This window comes from Myxine glutinosa, chromosome 11, assembly GCF_964187855.1.
Source record: "Myxine glutinosa chromosome 11, kmMyxGlut1.1, whole genome shotgun sequence".
NCBI classification, from domain to species: domain Eukaryota; kingdom Metazoa; phylum Chordata; class Myxini; order Myxiniformes; family Myxinidae; genus Myxine; species Myxine glutinosa.
The window spans coordinates 104,421,470-104,441,764 of record NC_136271.1 but is presented as its reverse complement, the minus strand read 5'-3'; the positions used below and the strand labels follow the sequence as shown (position 1 = coordinate 104,441,764).

General features: G+C 44.7%; 1 protein-coding gene across 1 annotated transcript in view; it reads right to left on the bottom strand.

Annotated features, from left to right (window-relative positions):
• DCLRE1C (DNA cross-link repair 1C) overlaps positions 1-20,295 on the bottom strand; it is a 51,422-nt gene that overhangs the window by 22,018 nt on the left and 9,109 nt on the right. Inside the window, exons 3-10 of the mRNA XM_068129888.2 lie at positions 19,776-19,860; positions 12,782-12,841; positions 9,536-9,591; positions 5,961-6,062; positions 5,724-5,796; positions 4,624-4,764; positions 2,465-2,563; positions 478-587 (exon numbers count right to left, since the gene is read on the bottom strand). Coding sequence (XP_067985989.1) covers positions 478-587; positions 2,465-2,563; positions 4,624-4,764; positions 5,724-5,796; positions 5,961-6,062; positions 9,536-9,591; positions 12,782-12,841; positions 19,776-19,860 — 726 coding nt within the window. The remainder of the gene's footprint in view (positions 1-477; positions 588-2,464; positions 2,564-4,623; positions 4,765-5,723; positions 5,797-5,960; positions 6,063-9,535; positions 9,592-12,781; positions 12,842-19,775; positions 19,861-20,295) is intronic.

Sequence of the window (20,295 nt, the reverse complement as noted above, 5' to 3'; positions counted from 1 at the left end):
AAAGAACAAACTCTGCTTCTTCCTGCACCTCAAGTTAATGAACGCCACAGGAAATAAATAACCCAGAATGGCATCTTGGAGTGCATACTTCCACCAGGCTGAACAGTTTACGTTTCGTCTCCCACTGATAGGTCCAATTCGGATCTTTACCAAAATCGAATCAGTTCGTCCTCATCACACACCCAACCTGCCCACCAAATTTCATCCAAATCCAACCATTACTGAGATATTGTGCTATACATAGTTTTTGGCCCTTTCGCTCAATGGTGAAGAATCACTTTAAAAGTTCTTGTATCCTCATCTGGATCTTCACCAAATCATAATTAATTCGTCCTTATCACACACCCAACATGTCCAGCAAATTCCACAACTTTGAGATATCCTGCTCACAAAAAAAACAAACAGAAGTGAAATCATAACCTCCGTCCACATTCGGTGCTGGAGGTAACAAATGCTGTTTTATATATTTGCTCTTACTTGACAAGAAGATCTTCCTGGGATTTCATCGCAAACCACATCGTAGTGGGTTTAATGGTGAGGACTCGACCGACAGCACCGCAGGGTGGTCTGGATTGCTTGCAGAAACTCTAGGAGTGATGTGAGAAGTTGATTATGTTTACTCCATTTGTTTCCCATAAACTTTGCCAGTTTAACAGTACGGTAATTTGGCCAAATGACATTCTCCAAGTAATATGAACCATCTCCCTATTCTTACCTGCCAACTTAACCCCCTGATACTAAACCCTAAAATTAACTTCACCACACACGTACCTGCTTACACATACATGCGTGGACTTTTACATATCCAAAACAAAATGCAAAAGAGATTCAGGCCAAACACTAATAAACCAAGCTGTGTAATACAAGTCAGGACATTAGACCATTAGGAGAGTGACCAGATCACAATTGGAATGTCAGATTGTATGTAACAAGGCTCAGGTGGGGAATTAATGATATTCAGGGAAGAGGTAATACACTAGCTACGTGTAGAGGATAAAACAATTCAGGTGAAGACCACATCAGGTGTAGGAGGCAGATAATGCAATTGACTCAAGATTGAATTGTCAAGGTACGAAAATGCTGGATATAAAAATAGCCCCGTGGGGGACTGATGGTTATTTCCCCACGGTTTCCGAGAAGATTTTAAAATAAATTACCCGAATTTGAGGTGAAATCCCCCTTTTCAGTTTCTTGTGGCAATTTTGGTCTGGATCTGTCTGGCAGTTTTTGAGAAGATTTTTGAATAAAATACAAATATTTGGGGCAAAACCACCCTATCACTCCCTATATAGGAGGTGCATCCAGATGGAGAGCACAACTCCATGAGACCTTGCTGTCTTCGTGCATCGTACCAAATTTGGTCCATAATCGGTCAGGTTGTTTGCGAGGAGATGTTTTAGTCAAATGTTTATGGATGTCTGGACATTGGGACCCACTCTGAGATTATTTTGCAGAAATAACCTAAAAATGCCATGGTACCCAAAATCCCTTAAAGACAATAAAAACAAAATATTGTGCAGCAACCACTCTTACATAAACACATCAAAATAATACAGCCTACCACAACTAGTCTAGAAGTTCATAAAGCTAGGCCTAAAAAAAAAAAACACACTCTATTCTTAAACTGACTCAAATGCTCACTTTTCCCACAAAAAAAACCTAACACAAATCATACAAAAATCCTATACATTATAGTTTAACCCAAACAAAAGTTTAAAGACTACACCAAACAATGCTTGGACAACAGCCACGGAGATACAAACCAGGAAGCAATCAACATTGTCGCATCACCACACCTGTGGCACTCCTCTCTGAGCGGCCCAGCCTGGGTTTGAATCTCAGCCCAGCTATAAACTGTCATCCCGGTGTTTTGCAGGCAGAGCGAGGCATCAATGTGTGCGCCATCCCTAGGATGGACGTTAAACTAGTCCCATCTGCCAGCATTAATTAGTGGGCATGAAAGATCCCACGTACACTTTGCGAAAATTAGGCGAGCTCTTGCCGACACTGGCCAAATTTAAAGTTCCTGTTATAATCTTCAGGGGCTCTGTATCAGCGGCACAACTGCACACCCAGCAAATGATGCTACCCACAATGCATGTACTGCATAGGAAAGAAAAAGAAGAGCACACCTAAGAGAACGCCCTTGTATCTCTAAGTCTAATCCATAGGGGCTTGACTTTCAAAACAAGGTAAGTCCAAAGACACGGAATCCCAATAACTTGTCCAGCCCCTTGTCATACTTCTGCAAATTAAAGAACATATAAGCTTGTACCATGTGTCGAATATTGATTATTTACTACATTGCTGTTGTATGTGGTTGGAACACTGATGTTTGGACTTCATGATGGAAGTGTACCACACTGACAGTGGTGAACGACGCAAAACGCAAGGACATAAATGTATGGCTGTATATACAGCACAAATGGTGGAGGAATTCACAATCTTAGCTATATGTGCTTACCGGGCAAGCGTGCACACGAGTGTTGATGTCCGTCGTGAGGTGTTGAGATATCTCGGGTACATTGGCAAACGTTTGCAGTTTATCCTCGTGCACATGAATCTAAACAAAGAGTTTTTGTCTCGGTGACACAATTGCGGGTTTACGTCTCCTGGGCACTATGCAATCAATACACAGAGGTGACTTTCAATACAAGGTGGCATTTTACATCATGAAATCCGAAATTCAATCGACTGAAGTACCACAGATGCAACTGCTCAAAAACAGCATTCGTTGGATTATGAATAGAATGACAAATCGAATACCAAATAAAGATTAACTGGAACATAATGAGGAATTTATTTGGCCACCAGCGTCCAATTTACGTCGAAGATTTTTCAAGTATATGTGGTTGGTCTTGTGCATTATTCTGTCTGTCTATCGCCTACAGTCTGCCTATTGCCTAATTTTAAACCGATCTTCAGGAAACTTCACCAAATGGTAGAGTTGGTCGTAAGGAAGAAGCCCGTTGTTTTGGGGGTCAAAAGATGAACATAGGCCAAAGGTCGCCAACTTTGTCGAATTTATAAAATCCTCAATTTTCATCCGATTTACTTGATATTTGAAGAGGATTTACACATCAGGTCAATTAATTCAACCTCCAATTATTTTTGAGGTCAACATAGGCCAAAAGGTCAACATAGGCCAAATTTCTAAAATTGTCAATTTTCATCCAATTTACTTGAAATCTGAAGAGGTTTTGCATATCAGGTCACTGAATTGAAACACCAATTATTTTTGAGGTCAACATAGGCCAAAAGGTCCACATAGGCCAAATTTATAAAATTGTCAATTTTCATCCAATTTACTTGAAATCTGAAGAGGTTTTGCATATCAGGTCACTGAATTGAAACACCAATTGTTTTTGAGGTCGACAACTTATTTTAGGAATTATGCAAGTATTGTGCTATGCACGACATATTTCTTGTTTATATATTTTGAAAGAGCAACACTATGCCCATTTGGATATGAATATTTAAAGATGATGTGTTTTTGGCCAATGCTTTGCCGATGGCTGCAATTTTCTGCATTAGGCTGCTGACCCACCTGAAGCCTTTGGCTTTTAAACTGGCCATGGTGAGCAAACAGTTTGTGTCATGGAAAGGACAACTCTGGACAAACCTATTGCCATGAGAGCAACCCCTCCCTCCCTCATAAAAATATAATATTGTGCAGTTTGACATCTACATTGCAAAATCCTGAAAATGGCCATTTATGACGAGTCCCTAATTTGCCCATCATACTAAAACACGTAATTTGGTGTCTATCTGACCAAGATGCATTCAGTTGTTACTTATCCAATCCCAACCAAACGTGACAGGAGGGCTTAGGATCACACGATGTAGGATGTAGCGACTGAATTTGCCCCCTCCCCAAGGGGGTTTTCCACCTTGGGCGAAATCCATGTTGAGGTGTATAGGTAGCTTATCGTGGCATTTTTGCAAGGCCACTTCTAATAACGAAAGTGACTACAACGGCACTCGGCAGAGTGCGTGCCTCTGCCAGACTGAACAGTTTACCTTTTGTATCTGACCAATAGGCCGGATCCGCATCCTAACCAGTCGTCATTGCCACACACCCAAATCAAATCGCTTGTTCTTGTCACCTATCCAACTCATCCACAAAGTTTTGTCATAATCCGTCCACCACGTTTTGAGATATACTGCATATAAATAATTTCGTCCTTGTCACATATACGCGACCTCTCCACCAAATTTTGTCCAAATCCGCCCACAACTTTGAGATATGTTGTTCACAAATAGACAGACAGGGGTGAAAACATAACCTGCACCCACCTTCAGTGGCAGAGGTAATAATAGCATCATTTAAATTTAGAATAACATTTATTACCCTTGATAAAATTGCTCACTTAAAGAATGCACATACCTGAAATAAATTGACTGTTCTAGTTCCAATCATTCCAACAGCTACTGGGTAGTTGCTAATCATCCTCTCTTGCCTCAAAAATTGCTTTGTGTTTATATGAAGCAGGTACATGATGAGGAAGGTTATGAGTTTGGGAATAGGCCTCGTTTAAAGCAACATCACATCAGTTTAGATATTATTATCACCCAATACACCACAGCTTCCAACAATATAATCACCCATGATGGAGTACGTACCTTTATGTGCAGACGCTGTGCAATATTGACAAAGAGGAACTCGTAGCCAAATTTTGATTTGCATTCCAGCCAGACAATGTGATGACGACTCCGAGATAGCCATTCCTCTGCCAATTTACCAATAGCTTCTACACACACCTCCTGTGCACACCAACACACACCACAAAATTAGCCAATCAATCCAAAGACGACCTGCTTGGAGTTCTAGTTGAGTCCTTAGCTCTTATTCTTAGGTCTTAGCTCTTAGCTCTTACTTAGCTCGAAAGGTGCAACTCCAGGTGCAAATCTCAAACAGCATGATGTCAAGTGCAGGGCTGTCCCTCCAGATAGCTTCCAAGCCTCCAGTATGACTTTCCTAGATTGCTCCATACATGCTTCATTCTCGTGAGCAAAAGTCATCTAGTTCTGTCAAGTCGTGTCCGACTTCTGGTGACATTCATGATCACATTTCTCCAAACATCCCGATCCTGCACTTCCTGAAGCGCTGGCAGGAGGACAGCTTGGTTGCATATTTTACCCCATACATCAAGCACATTTTTTTTTTTTTTTTTTTTTCATCAAGCACATGCAAGATCTGCCTCTTCCTCTTCCTCTTCTTCCTCAACCATACCCAGCATTGGTCGACTTCTCCAGACTTTTGTTTTCTGACGAAAAGACTAGTTTTCTACACGCATGACCTATACAAAGAATGGACACATGCATGCAGAAAAGTGTTTTAGCATCAGCTCTTGTAATGTTAAATGTTAGGCAAATTTAAAAATCTATTTACAAATTTCAAACCTTTGTGCATCATTTGAACCTTTTAGAATGTAAATTCAATGTCTCTAGCATCATTGTTTTTTCCCTTTTCTTTTTCCTTTGAGCATGTAAGAATTTTTCCTAATAGTTCATGCTACAGTATATAAATAACTAAGCGGAGACTTTGGATGGACAGCATTTTAATCCCGATTCCAAGTTGAGGGTGTTGTGAAAGTAAACAACTATGGCAGGTTTCAAGAAAGGCATCTTGAACAGACAACAAAGTGATAGTCATTAGTCTTAAGGATCCAGGCAATTTGTTTTGATTGTGCCAGACGTGTGAACAGATACTTGTTACTTACTCTTGTCGGGATATGGTAGAGCTTGGGGTCACAGAACGTTGTGTCTACGTATATGCTCTGGATGTTCTTGACTCTATGGAAAAGGAAAACTTCGGAACTTTGTGGGGGGAAAAAAATTCCTTCATGTGTGTATGCTTGTACATCACAAAGCAAGTCTTGTAATATGAAGAATGAGAAAACTTTGTTGGAGGCATGATAAAATGACAATGTGAGAAAGTGAAAGAGCACAAAGCTTACTGGGTGGCAGAGTGCAAGGCACTGATGCATGAAGCTTTCCCCCGAGCCACACGGAAGTCTCCAGTGTAAAGTACTGTGCCTCGCATGCCTTCAAACAGAAACCTGACAGGTATATTGCCACAATTAAATAATGCAACACCACCAAAGTAATCGTGAATAAAAATAAATCAAGACAAAACAACACACATCTTACCATATTAAATAAGGCAACTCTGTCTGTGTATGTACAGTGCATTCAGAAAGTATTCAGACCCCTTCACTTTTTTCACATTTTGTTATGTTGCAGCCTTATGCTGAAATAGTTTAAATTCATTTTTTCCCCTCATCAATCTACACTCAATACCCCATAATGACAAAGAGAAAACAGGATTTTTAGAAAGTTTTGCAAATTTATTAAAAAGAAAAAACTGAAATATCACATTGACATAAGTATTCATACCCTTTGCTATGACACTTGAAATTTAGCTCAGGTGTCTCCCATTTCTCTTGATCATCTTTGAGATGTTTCTACACCTTGATTGGAGTCCACCTGTGGTAAATTCAATTGATTGGACATGATTTGGAAAGGCACACACCTGTCTATATAAGGTCTCAGATGACAATGCATATCAGAGCAAAAACCAAGCTATGAGGTCGAAGGAACTGCCTGCAGAGCTCAGAGACAGGATTGTGTCGAGGCACAGATCTGGGGAAGCCTACAAAAAAAAAAATCTCTGCTGCATTGAAGGTTCCCGAGAGCATAGCGGCCTCCATAATTCTTAAATGGAAGAAGTTTGGAACAACCAGGACTCTTCCTAGAGCTGGCCGCCCGGCCAAACTGAGCAATCGGGGGAGAAGGGCCTTGGTAAGAGAGGTGACCAAGAACCCGATAGTCACTCTGGCTGAGCTCCAGAGATCCTGTGTGGAGATGGGAGAAACTTCCAGAAGGACAACCATCACTGCAACACTCCACCGATCTGGGCTTTATGGCAGAGTGGCCAGACGGAAGCCAAACAGTTCAATCTTGGTTTTATCAGACCACAGAATCTTGTTTCTCACAGTCTGAGAGTCCTTTAGGTGCTTTTTTGCAAACTCCAAGTGGGCTTTCATGTATCTTTCACTGAGGAGAGGCTTCCGTCTGGCCACTATGCCATAAAGCCCAGATCATTGGAGGGATGCAGTGATGGTTGTCCTGGAAGTTTCTCCCATTTGTGTTTGAAATATCCATTTAACTTGGTAGCTTTGGTTGGTCAATTTGTGTACATTAAATTACAAAATTTGTATTTCTTGCTCTTGGGGTGGAAATGTGCATTTTGGAGCGACCTCTAAATACTATTCAATTTGACTGAAATTTATGATGTATACTTTTAATGCTCAAAGGAACGGGGGCACGAGGTATGAGTGTGACTTTTCAAACTTTTTTGGTTTTCGGCCACCCTACCACACTGTGTACCTGTCTGGAAGGTAATGTGTATTTACTATGCATTTATGTAATATGTACGTAATATATGCATGTGGAAATATGTTATATCTCTGTGTATATAAAAATGTATGCAAGTATGTAATATATATTGTTACAATGCATGCATACATATATTATGTATCCCCTTACCAAGGGGGGATTAGTCCCCTTGTCTTTGACTGACCTGGCGCGACCCAGGACCTATGACGTCCCTTCCGGACAGCGCGAAATAGGGTATCAGGACCAAATTCGCTATTACCTAAATACTCCCGCTGCCCTGAAGCGAGGAGATAAGCCCCGCATGAACCACGTGTGTTGGTGATACGCCGAGCGGTTTGCGTACACGTGACTCGCGCTATTATTAATTACTAGACCCCGATTCAAGCGGTTCTTATTCGTACCACGCTTAGTCAATGGCGAAATCACAAAGACGATCGAATTGGAAGGAAGAACAGAATTTATTTACACTATACACAATGATTCAAGAGCAGAGACAGAGCAAATCCTTAAAAACAGTCTTACTTAATACCCAAGGACACGGGCCCGTCTCACACACACACTCACACGGGGATTGCAGATGGCAGGACGATGTTCACCAGCGCGTCCAGGGATGGCTTCCGTGCAGCTCTCTCTCCGCCCCCGGCACGTCCCTTGGAGGTGGAAGTAGGTGAAGCAGGAGCTCTCCGCGTGTCGTCTGAATGGAGCGAGTTATCACGGGGCCAATTGGTAGGGAGCGGACTTTGACGCGGCTGGCGGTTATCCACTTGCGGCTATGGCCACGCTTACTCGCGTGGGTGAAAAGCGCAATATGCGTTCCCGGCACGCCTGGCTGCGCCCGCGGACTTTGTACAGTTCAACGCCTCTTCTTCTCTCTCTCTGCGCAAGCCCTCAAACAACGCGCGTATCCTTCGCAAGTTCTCAAAACAACGCGCTTATCTTGCGAGTCCGAATCCTTTCGCCACCGCCGTTCAAGTCCTCGTCCTGCTGGTAAGTCCTCTCTCTCGCTCTCTCCTCTGCGAGTCCTCTCGAGGGCTTTGCGCAGCGCGTTATATAGGCACACCCCGCGAACCTTCTCGAACTCACCAGACGCGCCTCACCACGCCCTCTCACACCATGCCGCTAGAGCCCTGATTGGCTGGTGGCTCTTACCGTCATCGCCTTCTGCCGCTCCCGGTCTCAACGCCGCCCCCACCCCGACCCCGCGCTCCTCCTTCTCAGGCCTACCTCGTGTTACTCGACTAGTGGGCAGCCAATGCTTAACAAACTGGAGCGAGGCTAGGGTAGCTGGGAAATCGGTGGCAAGTAAAGCCTATTTTCCTGTCTTTACACAACGCAGGCTCTAAGACGGGAAATGGCCTATTCTTACACATACTAAGACATAACTATACTACCAATGGGCCTTTATGTTGTTCGTGTGACTAACTATGGGGGGCAACCCTTTAACGACTTCAATGTGCCAATCTCAAAACCGTAGCAATATGTATACGTATGTATGTATCTATGCAACATGTATGCATTTAAAATATGTATGTAATATGTATATTATATGCATGGAATGTGTAGGTAAAATATGTATGTATGTAACGTACGTGTGAATGTAATATGTATGTATGAGGGGTAATTCATTGATGGAACACCAGCGCAGTCATCCTTTGGAGACTTCAAATCACCCTTTTTAGGATGAGCACTCCTGAAATAACACCACTATGAAGATGACTTGGAGAAAAATCTTCACCTTGTTGCAGAATATCTTGTAATAACTACAGTTGGACCCCGATATTCGTGGGAGATGCGTTCCTGGAAAATGCCACGAATGTGGGGCCATTGTTTCAATGGGAAAAGGGGAGGGGATAGGTTCCCCCCGGTTCTGTGAATGTTGAGGAAAATCCCACGAATGGCGAGGAAAATCCCATGAATGGTGAGGAAAATCCCACGAATGTCAGGGCATTGTTTCAATGGGGAAAATGGGGGACAGCTAATTGCACTAATAGATGCGGTGGAGTGTTTTCATGAAACTTATTCGGCAGCTCTATGTCATCACGATACAAAAAGGAGTCGACATCGTTATCATAATAATATTTTTTTAATCAAGTACAATAGACAAGCGGACTAACTGGTGTGCAGATATACTCACATGACAGAGCCAGGACAGTGTGCAGCTGGGATTAGGGTCACCACGACAACCACTTCCTTCATTTCACAGACAGCAAAAGCACCATAACTTAACCCATTCGCTGACCTTTAACCCCTATGCACCTGTACAGTCTAACAGATTTGTGTTCTAGACAATATTAATAAATAAAAAATACAACAACAACAAGCATTTTAAGGCCATTTTCCCTGCTAGAGTGGGGGTTAGCCTTGCGGTCCCCATGACAATTTCTCCATCTTGCCCTATTTTCTGCATCTCTCCTTGTTAACCCCCTTGCCCGCATTTCTTCTTCCACCATCTTTAGCCAAGTCTTTCTCGGTCTTCCCCATCCTATACTTCCTTCCACATTCAATTTATTTATTTATTTATTTTTTTGTATACTGAATCGAGGCTCGTGAAAGAGCTAACATTTACTTCACAAACAAATCAACCAGACAAACAAAATATATAAAAGGTGGGAGCGGAAAACAAGATGGGGAGAGAAGGGGAAGCACACAAACACAACATTTGAGAGCAGGGAGATGTGTGGAAGGGAGAGGGCTTGGGGGGAGAAGGCATGGGAAGGGGGGGGGGGAGGGAGAAGTATAAAACACAAGGACACCAAGGACTTCCAGGACAGAAGTTGGTATTTCAAAAAAGTGGAATTGGGGTGAAATTAGCGGGGGTAGAAAAGATCAAGGTTTTGAATAGGGGAAGATAAGAGATGGTGGTGAACAGCTGTTTTAAAGACCTGGAGGGTGGAGTGGGATTGAAGAGAGTGTGGGAGTTTGTTCCAGAGGCGAGAGAAAAGAGGAATGAAGGAGTGAAGGTGAGCAGAGAGTCTTGATTTTGGCAGTTTGACCATAAGAGGGTTGCAGGCAGATCTTGTGCGACCTGTAGGAATATTTGCGGACAGAGCCCAGAGAGAGCTGGGGGGGCAAGGCCAGAGAGGAGTCGGTAGAAGACGGAAAGACCACCAACCTGCCTGCGGTGAGTGAGTGAGAGGCCCTTGGAGTTAGCTTCATCGCGGGAGATTCCAATGATTCTGAAATGATTTCCATCACTCTTCTCAACCAGTCACTTTCATCCTTCCTCAACACATGACCAAACCATCTCAACCTGTTCCTCTTCACAGCATCAATCACAGGCTCTATTCCCATCATTTTTCGCAATTCATCATTTGTCTTCCTCTCTCTCAACGATACTCCGCACATCCACCGAACCATTCGCATTTCCACCCTTTCCAACCTTCGTTGCTGCTCTACGTTCATTACCCATGTCTCGCTCCCATAAATCATAACACTTCTCACACATGCAGCATACACCTTTCCCTTCAGCTTCAACGACACTCCCCTCCTCATCAGCACGCCACTCAGTTCCCGAAACTTCTTCCATGCACATCTCACTCCAGCAACCGTTGCTGAGTCTGATCCACCTTCTCCATTCAGCATGTCTCCGAGGTAGCAAAATGTTTTCACACCTTCCAGCTTCACGCCGTCTCCAAGATCCAACTCAGCATTTCCTCCATCTGCAGCTCCCTCTGTGCACACCTTACATTTGAATGTAGCTGCCACACTGGTTAATGACCCTCTCAGACCACTACATTTTTGATGAACCCACTCAATGCACATTGTACATTGACTGGAGTTCACTCCGACACCCTTCCTGCACACAGCACAGGGCCACTTCCCAGTTCTTTCCACCTCACCACATGCTTTACCACTTGCCATCACCTTCGTCTTTCCGATATTCACCTTCAGACCTTTTGTCTCCATACATTCCTTCCACTTGTTCATCTTTTCCTTCAGTGCATCCATACTTTCCGCAATCAACACCAGATCATCTGCATACAACTCCCACGGTAAACCCTCCTTTACATTCTGAGACAGCACCTCCATCACAGCTACAAATAGTAGTGGACTTAGTACCGACCCCTGATGCACTCCCACCTTCACCTCAAACTCACCACTGTTCCCGTCCTTCGTCCTTACAGCTGTGCGCGCTCTTTTGTACATTGCCATCACTACTCTGATCAACCATTCCTCCACTCCTAACTTCCTCATTGCCCATGTCAATACTTTGCGTGGAACCCGATCGAATGCTTTCTCCAGATCAACAAACCCAAGAAACAACTTCTTCCTCTTCTCCATGTACTTCTCCTGCAACTGCCTCACAATAAAAAGCGCGTCTGTCGTTCCTCTTCCTGGCATAAATCCAAACTGCATTTCGTCGATCTTCACTTTCTTCCTTATCCTCCTCTCCAACACCCTTTCCAATACCTTCATTCCATGCTCCAATAACTTTATCGCTCGGTACGAGCCACACTCTAGAGGGTCACCTTTCCCCTTGTATAGAGGGACGAGGGTACTCAGTTCCCAATCCACTGGAATGCGGCCTTCTTTCACCGCCAGATTACAGATCTCTGTCATTCTCTTCACACCCCAACTTCCTGCTGCCTTCAACATATCTCCCACAACTCCCGTCGGCCCTCCCGCTTTTCTACTCTTCATTGCTTTTATCGCTTCCTCAACTTCCTTCTCAGTTATCTTCTCTGCCGGTCCTAAAACTGGGTTACTCTCTATGTTGCCATCCCATTCATTCTCTGTATTCAACAGCATTTCCGTATATCTTTTCCATCTTCCTTTAATTCCATCTGGGTCCACAACGATTTGTCCCACTTCATCCTTCAAGCAACTCACCCCCATCACATCACACCTCTCTTTCGCAATCTGCTTTGCAATCCTGAATACCACTCTCTGACCCTCTTCCGAATCCAAGCGTTCTCCGAACATTTTCCTGCATGCCTCCTGCGCCTTTGCTACCTCTTTCTTTGCAGCCTTCTTGGCTGCCTTACAACTTTCATGCTCTGCTGTTTCTGCTCCCGTACCCTTCACCTTCTGCCACTCCTTGAACTTCTTCCTCTTCTCGTCAATCCTCTTTCCAACTTCATCATCCCACCACCATGTTTCCGAGTGCCTCAGTGGTCCTTTTGTCCATCCACATACCTCACCAACGGCTCCCAACAGACTAGCTTTCATTGACATCCAACCACTTTGAAGCTCAACCACATCATCCTCGACCCTACTCAGCCTCTCTTTTAAATAAAATAAAAAAATAAATAATAAATACCCAGATTATTATGATGTTACAGTTGTGCCACTCAATTATTTTTTGGTGCTGCTGCCAGCTTTTCATCCCAACCACATGAGATGCCACCATGATTGACGAGTGCAATGGTCTGAACCTCACCTTGCCTGATAGACCATGAGTTAGAATGATTGGCGTGGCACAGTTCACCTCGATGATCACCTGCCAAATGAGAACACAAAGTAAGAAATTTCCGGCACATTTGGGTTTAAATTAAACAAATTTCGCTTGTGATGATATCAGCTGAGTTTGCAAAGTTTTCAACACGACACACAAAGGTTACTTCATGCAAGCGTTTCATGTCCAATGGACTCTGGTAGTCATCAACAGATTTATTACACAGCAGGACCTCTTTTATCCAGAATGGTCGCCTCGGCACCACTGTCTGAAAAGCTCAGGTGAACATTCCTTCAGAGCAATTTTCAATCAGCTTTAAGGTATTTGGCAAATAGTCTTGGCTTTGAGGAGGGCAACTCATTTAACAAGTGATTTTCATAGTTTGTCAATCTCGGGTTGGTCACAAAACCCAGGCCGGCTTGGAAGTGCCAAACCTGGTGAGTTGCAGTGAATTCAGAAACCCAGTTCGCTTGGCACCGCATGGGGAACAGACAGCCAACGCAACTACGGCGACAATTCTAAACGATTTTCTGGATAATCAATCAAGGGTGAGAGGCTATGATTTTGTTACAGTTCTGCGAACCATCAATCCCCGGCAAAAGCACCCAACATAGTGGTTCCAGAATTAGTTATTTCATTATTACATGTTCCAGACAGCCCTCCCTTGTGTCTAATGGGGTTCAAAGGGGATATGGGTTGTGTGGAATCAGTTACGTTTTCCCCCACTTCTTCTTCCTCTCCAATCCTCTCTTCCTCCTCCCACCATCCCTCCCCAATTCCATCGCCTTCCTCCAGCTCAAGACCAACGACCATCATCTCACTTCGTTCGCTCGTCATCCACTCACACTTGCACGACAAGACTGTTTCAACCATGATGCCATTTCAATAACAGCGTTTCAACCACTTCAACCAGCTGGACGAAATGGGACAGCACGTGACCCTTGCTCCCGGCAACCATGCCTGATAAAGGCGGGGCGTAAAAGAGGCCACCCCTCATGAGACGCATAAAAGGTGGAGGAACAAATCTGTCGAATGAGTGGAGTCTGTCTGTTCTAGTCATGAAGTCATTTGGTCTTGAATCAGAGCCGTTTGTTGGAGGCTAACCTGCGGTGTTCGATCTGCCTTGGAATGGAAAGGAACGGGAGAAGGGCACTGGAGCAATCCAGGCGAGTAGGTTCAATTCAGGCAATAAGTGCAAACAGTTTTACTCCCCATTACCCTTTCCCCAGAACAGAGAAGCAACGGACTCGCCAGTCCTCGCTCGGTGAGCCCAAAGAGGTAGTCAAAGCCTCCCTCCTCTTTTTCTGAAACTCTCTACCCTTACACAGTGTGATCAAGAAGACACTCGGTCAATTTCAACAAAACTCGGTCAATGAAGCTCTTGATTCCACTCCCCTAGATATCCAAGTACCAAGTGTTTAAATGTATTTCGTTCATGTAAGAAATCGGCCTCTTAACTTCTAACGAGAAAATGACAATCTTCTTCAGCACAAACGGATTTCGTTAAGGGTTTTGGTAAAAGTTCTTATAAAAGTATTATTTATCCAATTGGAATTGGGTTTAAATCCATTTGCAATTTAAACATTTATATATTATCTAATATTTACATTTTAAAGGTTTGGGGCTCATCTTCTCTCACACATGACTGCCGTTAGTGTTGTTGCTCTACATCAGGGGCGGGCAACCCCCGGCCCGCGGGCCACATCCGGCCCGCGAAGGCTTAGCGTCCGGCCCGCCACCCTGCTAGGCTTTATTATTGCAATCCGGCCCGCGGACCTCCCAGTAAAACTCATATCATTTGTAAATGTAAGAGTTTATATTTAGCCGGTCTGAATTCAAGAAAGGGACATTTTGTCTTCAGCACCGTCCTCTTCCGGAAGACATGCGCACGGGGAACTGTCTTGCCTAGACACCGCCTGCTTGCTGATAGGCGGTCTTTTCAAATCAGCCGGCATGTGATACGGACGTCCTTCCGATTCAGTCAGCTTGCGACAAACGTTGGTGTCTGGGACAAATAACTTGCAACAAAGAGGTAAGCGACGCAGAGTTCTCTAAACCTATTTCAATTTTCACTTTCTTTCAATTTGCTTTGTTTTGTTTGTTAGAACATGTTATTATCTTTCATTTGCTGCGTTTAAATAATTTTATTCTCCCTTTTTATTTGTAAAAATAAAAATATAACGAACTTTCTATTTGTAAAGAAAAAATATATATAACGAACTTTCTGTTTGTAAAAGAAAAAAGAAATTGACGAACTTTTGTTTAAAAGGAAAACGAAATTGACGAACTTTTGTTTAAAAGGAACGAACTCTTTAAAAAAAAAAGTATGCAGACTGATTCATTTCCTGTATTTCAGTTTTACGGTGAAACTGTGTCATATTCAGCGTTGGCCACGTGCGCGCAAAATAAATACATTCATCTGTACAATTCGTCTTCCGAGATTTTTTGTGCCCCAGATTGCTTGCTGTTACATCATTTATTCATTGCTGATATACCTAATTTTCTTCCTTTTCAGCTCATCATGTCTGCGACCCAGCGTGTTAAGAAGAGGAAAGTGGACCTCGAGCGTCGGATCTTCAACCCTGAGTGGGAGAAGTACTTCTTCATCGAGCGCTTTGGACAGGCCCAGTGCCTCATATGCTTGAAGACTTTGGCTGTCCTAAAAGAGTACAACGTGCGCCGCCACTGGGAGACAGAGCACCGCTCGTCAAACTTCGCGTCGGTGTCTGCCACCGAAAGGAAGGACGCCATGGTTAGACTATCAGGCAACTTGGAGAAACAAACTTCACTCTTCCGCAAGCAGAATACTGAGGCCGAAAAGGTGACGCGCGCCAGTTATGAAGTCTCCCGCATCCTTGCTCGCCGAATGAAGCCATTCGTGGATGGGGACTTCATCAAGGAATGCCTCCTCGCTGTAGTGGACTCCGTCTGTCCAGAGCAGCGTTCCGCCTTTGAGAACGTGAGCCTTTCGTCCCGCACCGTTCGTCGCCGCATCGAGGATATGTCGGAAAACGTGCACGACTCACTCAAAACACGCAGCTCAAATTTCGTCGCCTTTTCCCTCGCTCTGGATGAGAGCACCGACACAAAGGACACGGCCCAGCTGTCCGTTTTCATCCGTGGCGTCACCGCTGACTTTCAAGTGTGTGAGGAATTCCTCCAGCTTGTCCCGCTGCGCGACACCACCACTGGGAAAGACATCTGCGACGCCGTGCTTCTGTGTGTTGATCAGCACTCCCTGGACCTCTCCCGTCTTGTGTGTGTGACGACCGACGGTGCCCCGGCGATGGTTGGTGAGAAGAAGGGCGCCGCTTCGCTGCTAGTGCGTCACTGTGCAGCCGCCGGATACACTCAGCCCATTAACAAGATGCACTGCATCATCCACCAAGAGTCCCTGTGCGCTAAGTCTGCCAACCTCGTTGGTGTCATGTCTGTCGTGGTGAAGGTCGTCAACTCCATCCTCTCCCGCAGCCTTAACCATCGTCAGTTCCAGGCACTGATGGACGAGGTGAACGTGCACTACAACGACCTGCTCTACTTCTGTGAGGTACGCTGGCTGAGTCGTGGGGCCATGCTGTCTCGGGTGTGCGACCTACAGCAGGAGATTGCCACCTTTCTACGTCAGAAGAACCTTCCCCACACTGATCAATTCTCTGATCCGCGGTGGCTAGCTCGCCTGGCCCTGCTCACGGACATCACGGCGCACCTGAACACCCTCAACATAAAGCTGCAAGGCAAAGACATTCTCGTGACAGACATGTACGCGCACATCACTGCCTTCGAGGTTAAACTGCGCTTGTGGGAGGCTCAATTGGCTTCTGGTCAGTTTGTGCATTTTCCTCGCCTTGCTGCATGTGCCCCTGACGATGTGGACCTGGGCACTTGCGTTAGTGTCGTCAACTCTCTACGTGAGGAATTTGCTTCCCGTTTTGCAGGAGTCAGGGTGCTGGCTGCGGACTTCAAGCTTTTCACTGCTCCCTTTGACTTCCCCGTGGAAGACGCCCCTGCCTCCTTACAGATGGAGTTGGTGGAGCTGCAGTGCAACGATGAAATGAAGGCGAAGTTCCGCACCTCTTCTCCATTGTCCTTCTTCCGCGACACCGTTCTCCCTTCTAACAATTTTCAAAAATACATTGCCCATGTCCAACGCATTGTGGCCATGTTCGGCAGCACCTACTGCTGTGAACAGCTCTTCTCGAAAATGAAGTACACGAAGTCTCACCTTCGCTCCCAACTCTCGGACCGCCACCTCAATGACATTCTTCTGTTGTCTACCTCAACCATCGAGCCAGACATGGAAATACTTCTTCATGGCAAACAGCACCAGCAGTCTCATTGATTTGTAGAGTGTTCAATGCAATTTTTGTACAATCTATTCATCTATCTATAATTCCACTAATCTCTGTGTGTATGTTTGTATGTATGTTTGTATGTATGTTTGTCTGTGACCGCTGTTTCTCGACAACTACCGGTCCGATATACTTGAAACTTGCCAGGTATATTGCTGGGGACCCGAGGATGTGCCTTTTCAAGGTTTTAAATTAATCGCAGAAGTAGTTACCGAGCTATGGCGATTTAGCCGTTCGCCGTTCGCTTTGGCGTTGCGAATGGACCAAACCATTTCATGTAAATAGAGGGGGGGGGGGGGGGGGGGTTCTGTGGTCGTTGCGAATGGACCAAACCATTTCATGTAAATAGAGGGGGGGGATTGTCACTGTACTCGCAAGCCGTTCGCCGTTCGCTTTGGCGTTGCGAATGGACCAAAACATTTCATGGACCAAACCATTTCATGTAAATAGAGGGGGGGGGGATTGTCACCGTACTCGCACCCACGTACCCACGTACGGGCATTGCACCCACGTACGGGCATGCCCTAGTCTATCTATAATTCCAGTAATCTCTGTGTGTGTGTCTGTGTGTTTGTCTGTGACCGCTGTTTCTCGACAACCACGGGTCCGATATACTTGAAACTTGCCAGGTATATTGCTGGGGACCCGAGGATGTGCCTTTTCAAGGTTTCATATTAATCGGACAAGTAGTTACCGAGCTATGGCGATTTCTTTACCAAACTCCGCAAGCCGTTCGCTTTGGACCAAACCATTGCATGTAAATAGAGGGGGGGGATTGTCACCGTACTCGCAAGCCGTTCGCTTTGGACCAAACCATTTCATGTAAATAGAGGGGGGGGATTGTCACCGTACTCGCAAGCCGTTCGCTTTGGACCAAACCATTTCATGTAAATAGAGGGGGGGGGGATTGTCACCGTACTCGCAGGCCGTTCGCTTTGGACCAAACCATTTCATGTAAATAGAGGGGGGGGATATAATTTTAGATATATATATAGTACGGGCATGCCCTAGTGTAAACAAAATATAGTAATTCTGAGATTTCGTTTTTCACTCCGGCCCGCGATCTCCTTCCAAAAGTCTCATCTGGCCCTCACTCTGAAAAGGTTGCCCGCCCCTGCTCTACAGGGAGGATGTGCCACGAGCGCAGTGCTCTCCACAAGTTAAGGCAATAACATTTCGGTATTTGACCAAGCTGCAACCGATACCTCAACTGCTCTTGCACCCTGCACGTGAAGTTCGCATCTGACGGTTTATCATCGTGTCGGGAATCAAACCCATACTAGGCTCAAAGGTAAGAGTGCTGCATCAGCTACATCATCACGACCGATCAAATTTGCCGCTCGCAGACCCCGCCCATGTCCATGTTTGAAATGTGATGTCCGAACTTCATCAACATGCGTGTTATATTTAAGATTTCTGATCGGTCTTTTGCATTTCCTTGAATGTTCCCACCTCTTATATTCTATAGATGACCAGGTGGCATACATGTGCTCAGGAGTAGTATAGGCCGTCTGAACAAATGAGTTTGGTTGTTTTGCATACCTGCTATTTTGGAATCCCCAAAATGAGGAATAGTTTCTCAGGTTTTACTCTTTTGGATGGAAGCAATGTGCTTGGGAGTGGGATTTGAAAATTTAAGCGATTTCATGAATAAGAGTATGTTAGATGGGCAATTAAGCCTGGTGTTGGCTTAGCGGTTAGGGTGCTGGTTTGGGATCCTAGGATACCGAGTTCGAATCCCGGTCGATCGTCGAATTAATGCCAGGGGAGTTGACTCAGCCCGTGTCATCCTTCCGAGGTCGCCAAATTGAGTACCAGCTTGCTGGGATGAATGCGCCATTCGGGTATCCTGTGTCGGCATCGCGAACCGTCCAGGATTGTGCCCAATAGCCAAGGAAACTGCTCCGGCAGCCCTATGCATCGTCATGGTGCAAAAAGGAATGGTCATCATCATCAGATGGGCAATTCCTCAATTTTCTCACCGTTTACGTCTGAATAAATGGTTAAATTCCACCTTGATCATAATTTGGTACAAAGCAATCAAATATTACTCCCAAAGCAGAATCGACAGGTATGCCATTGTATGATTTTCACATGTAGTTTAACTGTTGTGTCGAGTGCAATGCCATTGTGCCTTTGCAAATGCTCTATCAGTGCTGTCTATGTGAAGTTTTTTTTTTATTGCTAAGGTAATGCGGGTTTTCAGGACGTTCCACTTCAGCTGAAGCCATTCAAATTATTCCTCCTTTTTCTGGATCTTACAAGATAAATTTGGCATACCAAAAGCTTCATAGCTCTGAAGATACAATTTGTAGCTGAGCCACTGATGGTGCCCTCTGCACATTCAGGAAATAATTTGGAATTTAGCCGGGGTTCCAGGGATAACTCGATTACTCCTCGCAAAAGACACCATGGGATATTCAACATTCACAAACAACCAGTGCTGGCGGGTGAGTCTTTCCGACGGTCGACACCTACATCAATGTATTGCCCTGCATCGGAAACATCAAGGAAAAACTGCTCATAGCTGGTTCAAACCCAGGCTAGACAGCTTAAAGGCGAGTGCATATACCTCTCGGCTATCCTGTCACCCTCATAGTGGTGCGTTCAAAATGATGAAAGATACGTACCACATGGGGTTCAAGTGACTGGTACGGTTTCATGGACAGCAGCACATCTTTCGTTATGGGAGAACAGTACAGATGCACATCATCCCTGATGGATACAATATATACGAGCATCGGCATTTTGTACCGCAAAAATGGGAGAAACAAAGGAAACATCACTAGGTACCATCTATTAATTACATATGCAAGTATGGCAGAAATGTGATCACTCTCTCTCCCACCACCATGTGAACCAGTCTGACCCCACAACCCAAAGGTATACATTGGAACTTTGTTAATACCACACTGTCAGAGCCTCCAAGTCCAAGGTCTGACGTTTTCAACAGGACATGTCAGATTTTATTTGTCAAAATGAGACAAGGCGCTTCTTCTTCAATGTTATTTTTTTATATTTGATATATATATATATATATATATATGTACAGCCTTCCCCTGTGTATGTTCACAATGGATACAAAATGGCGCCCATGACACGTGACCAGATATGTATGGTACGCGTTAGAGTCCCTGTATAAAGAGTTGC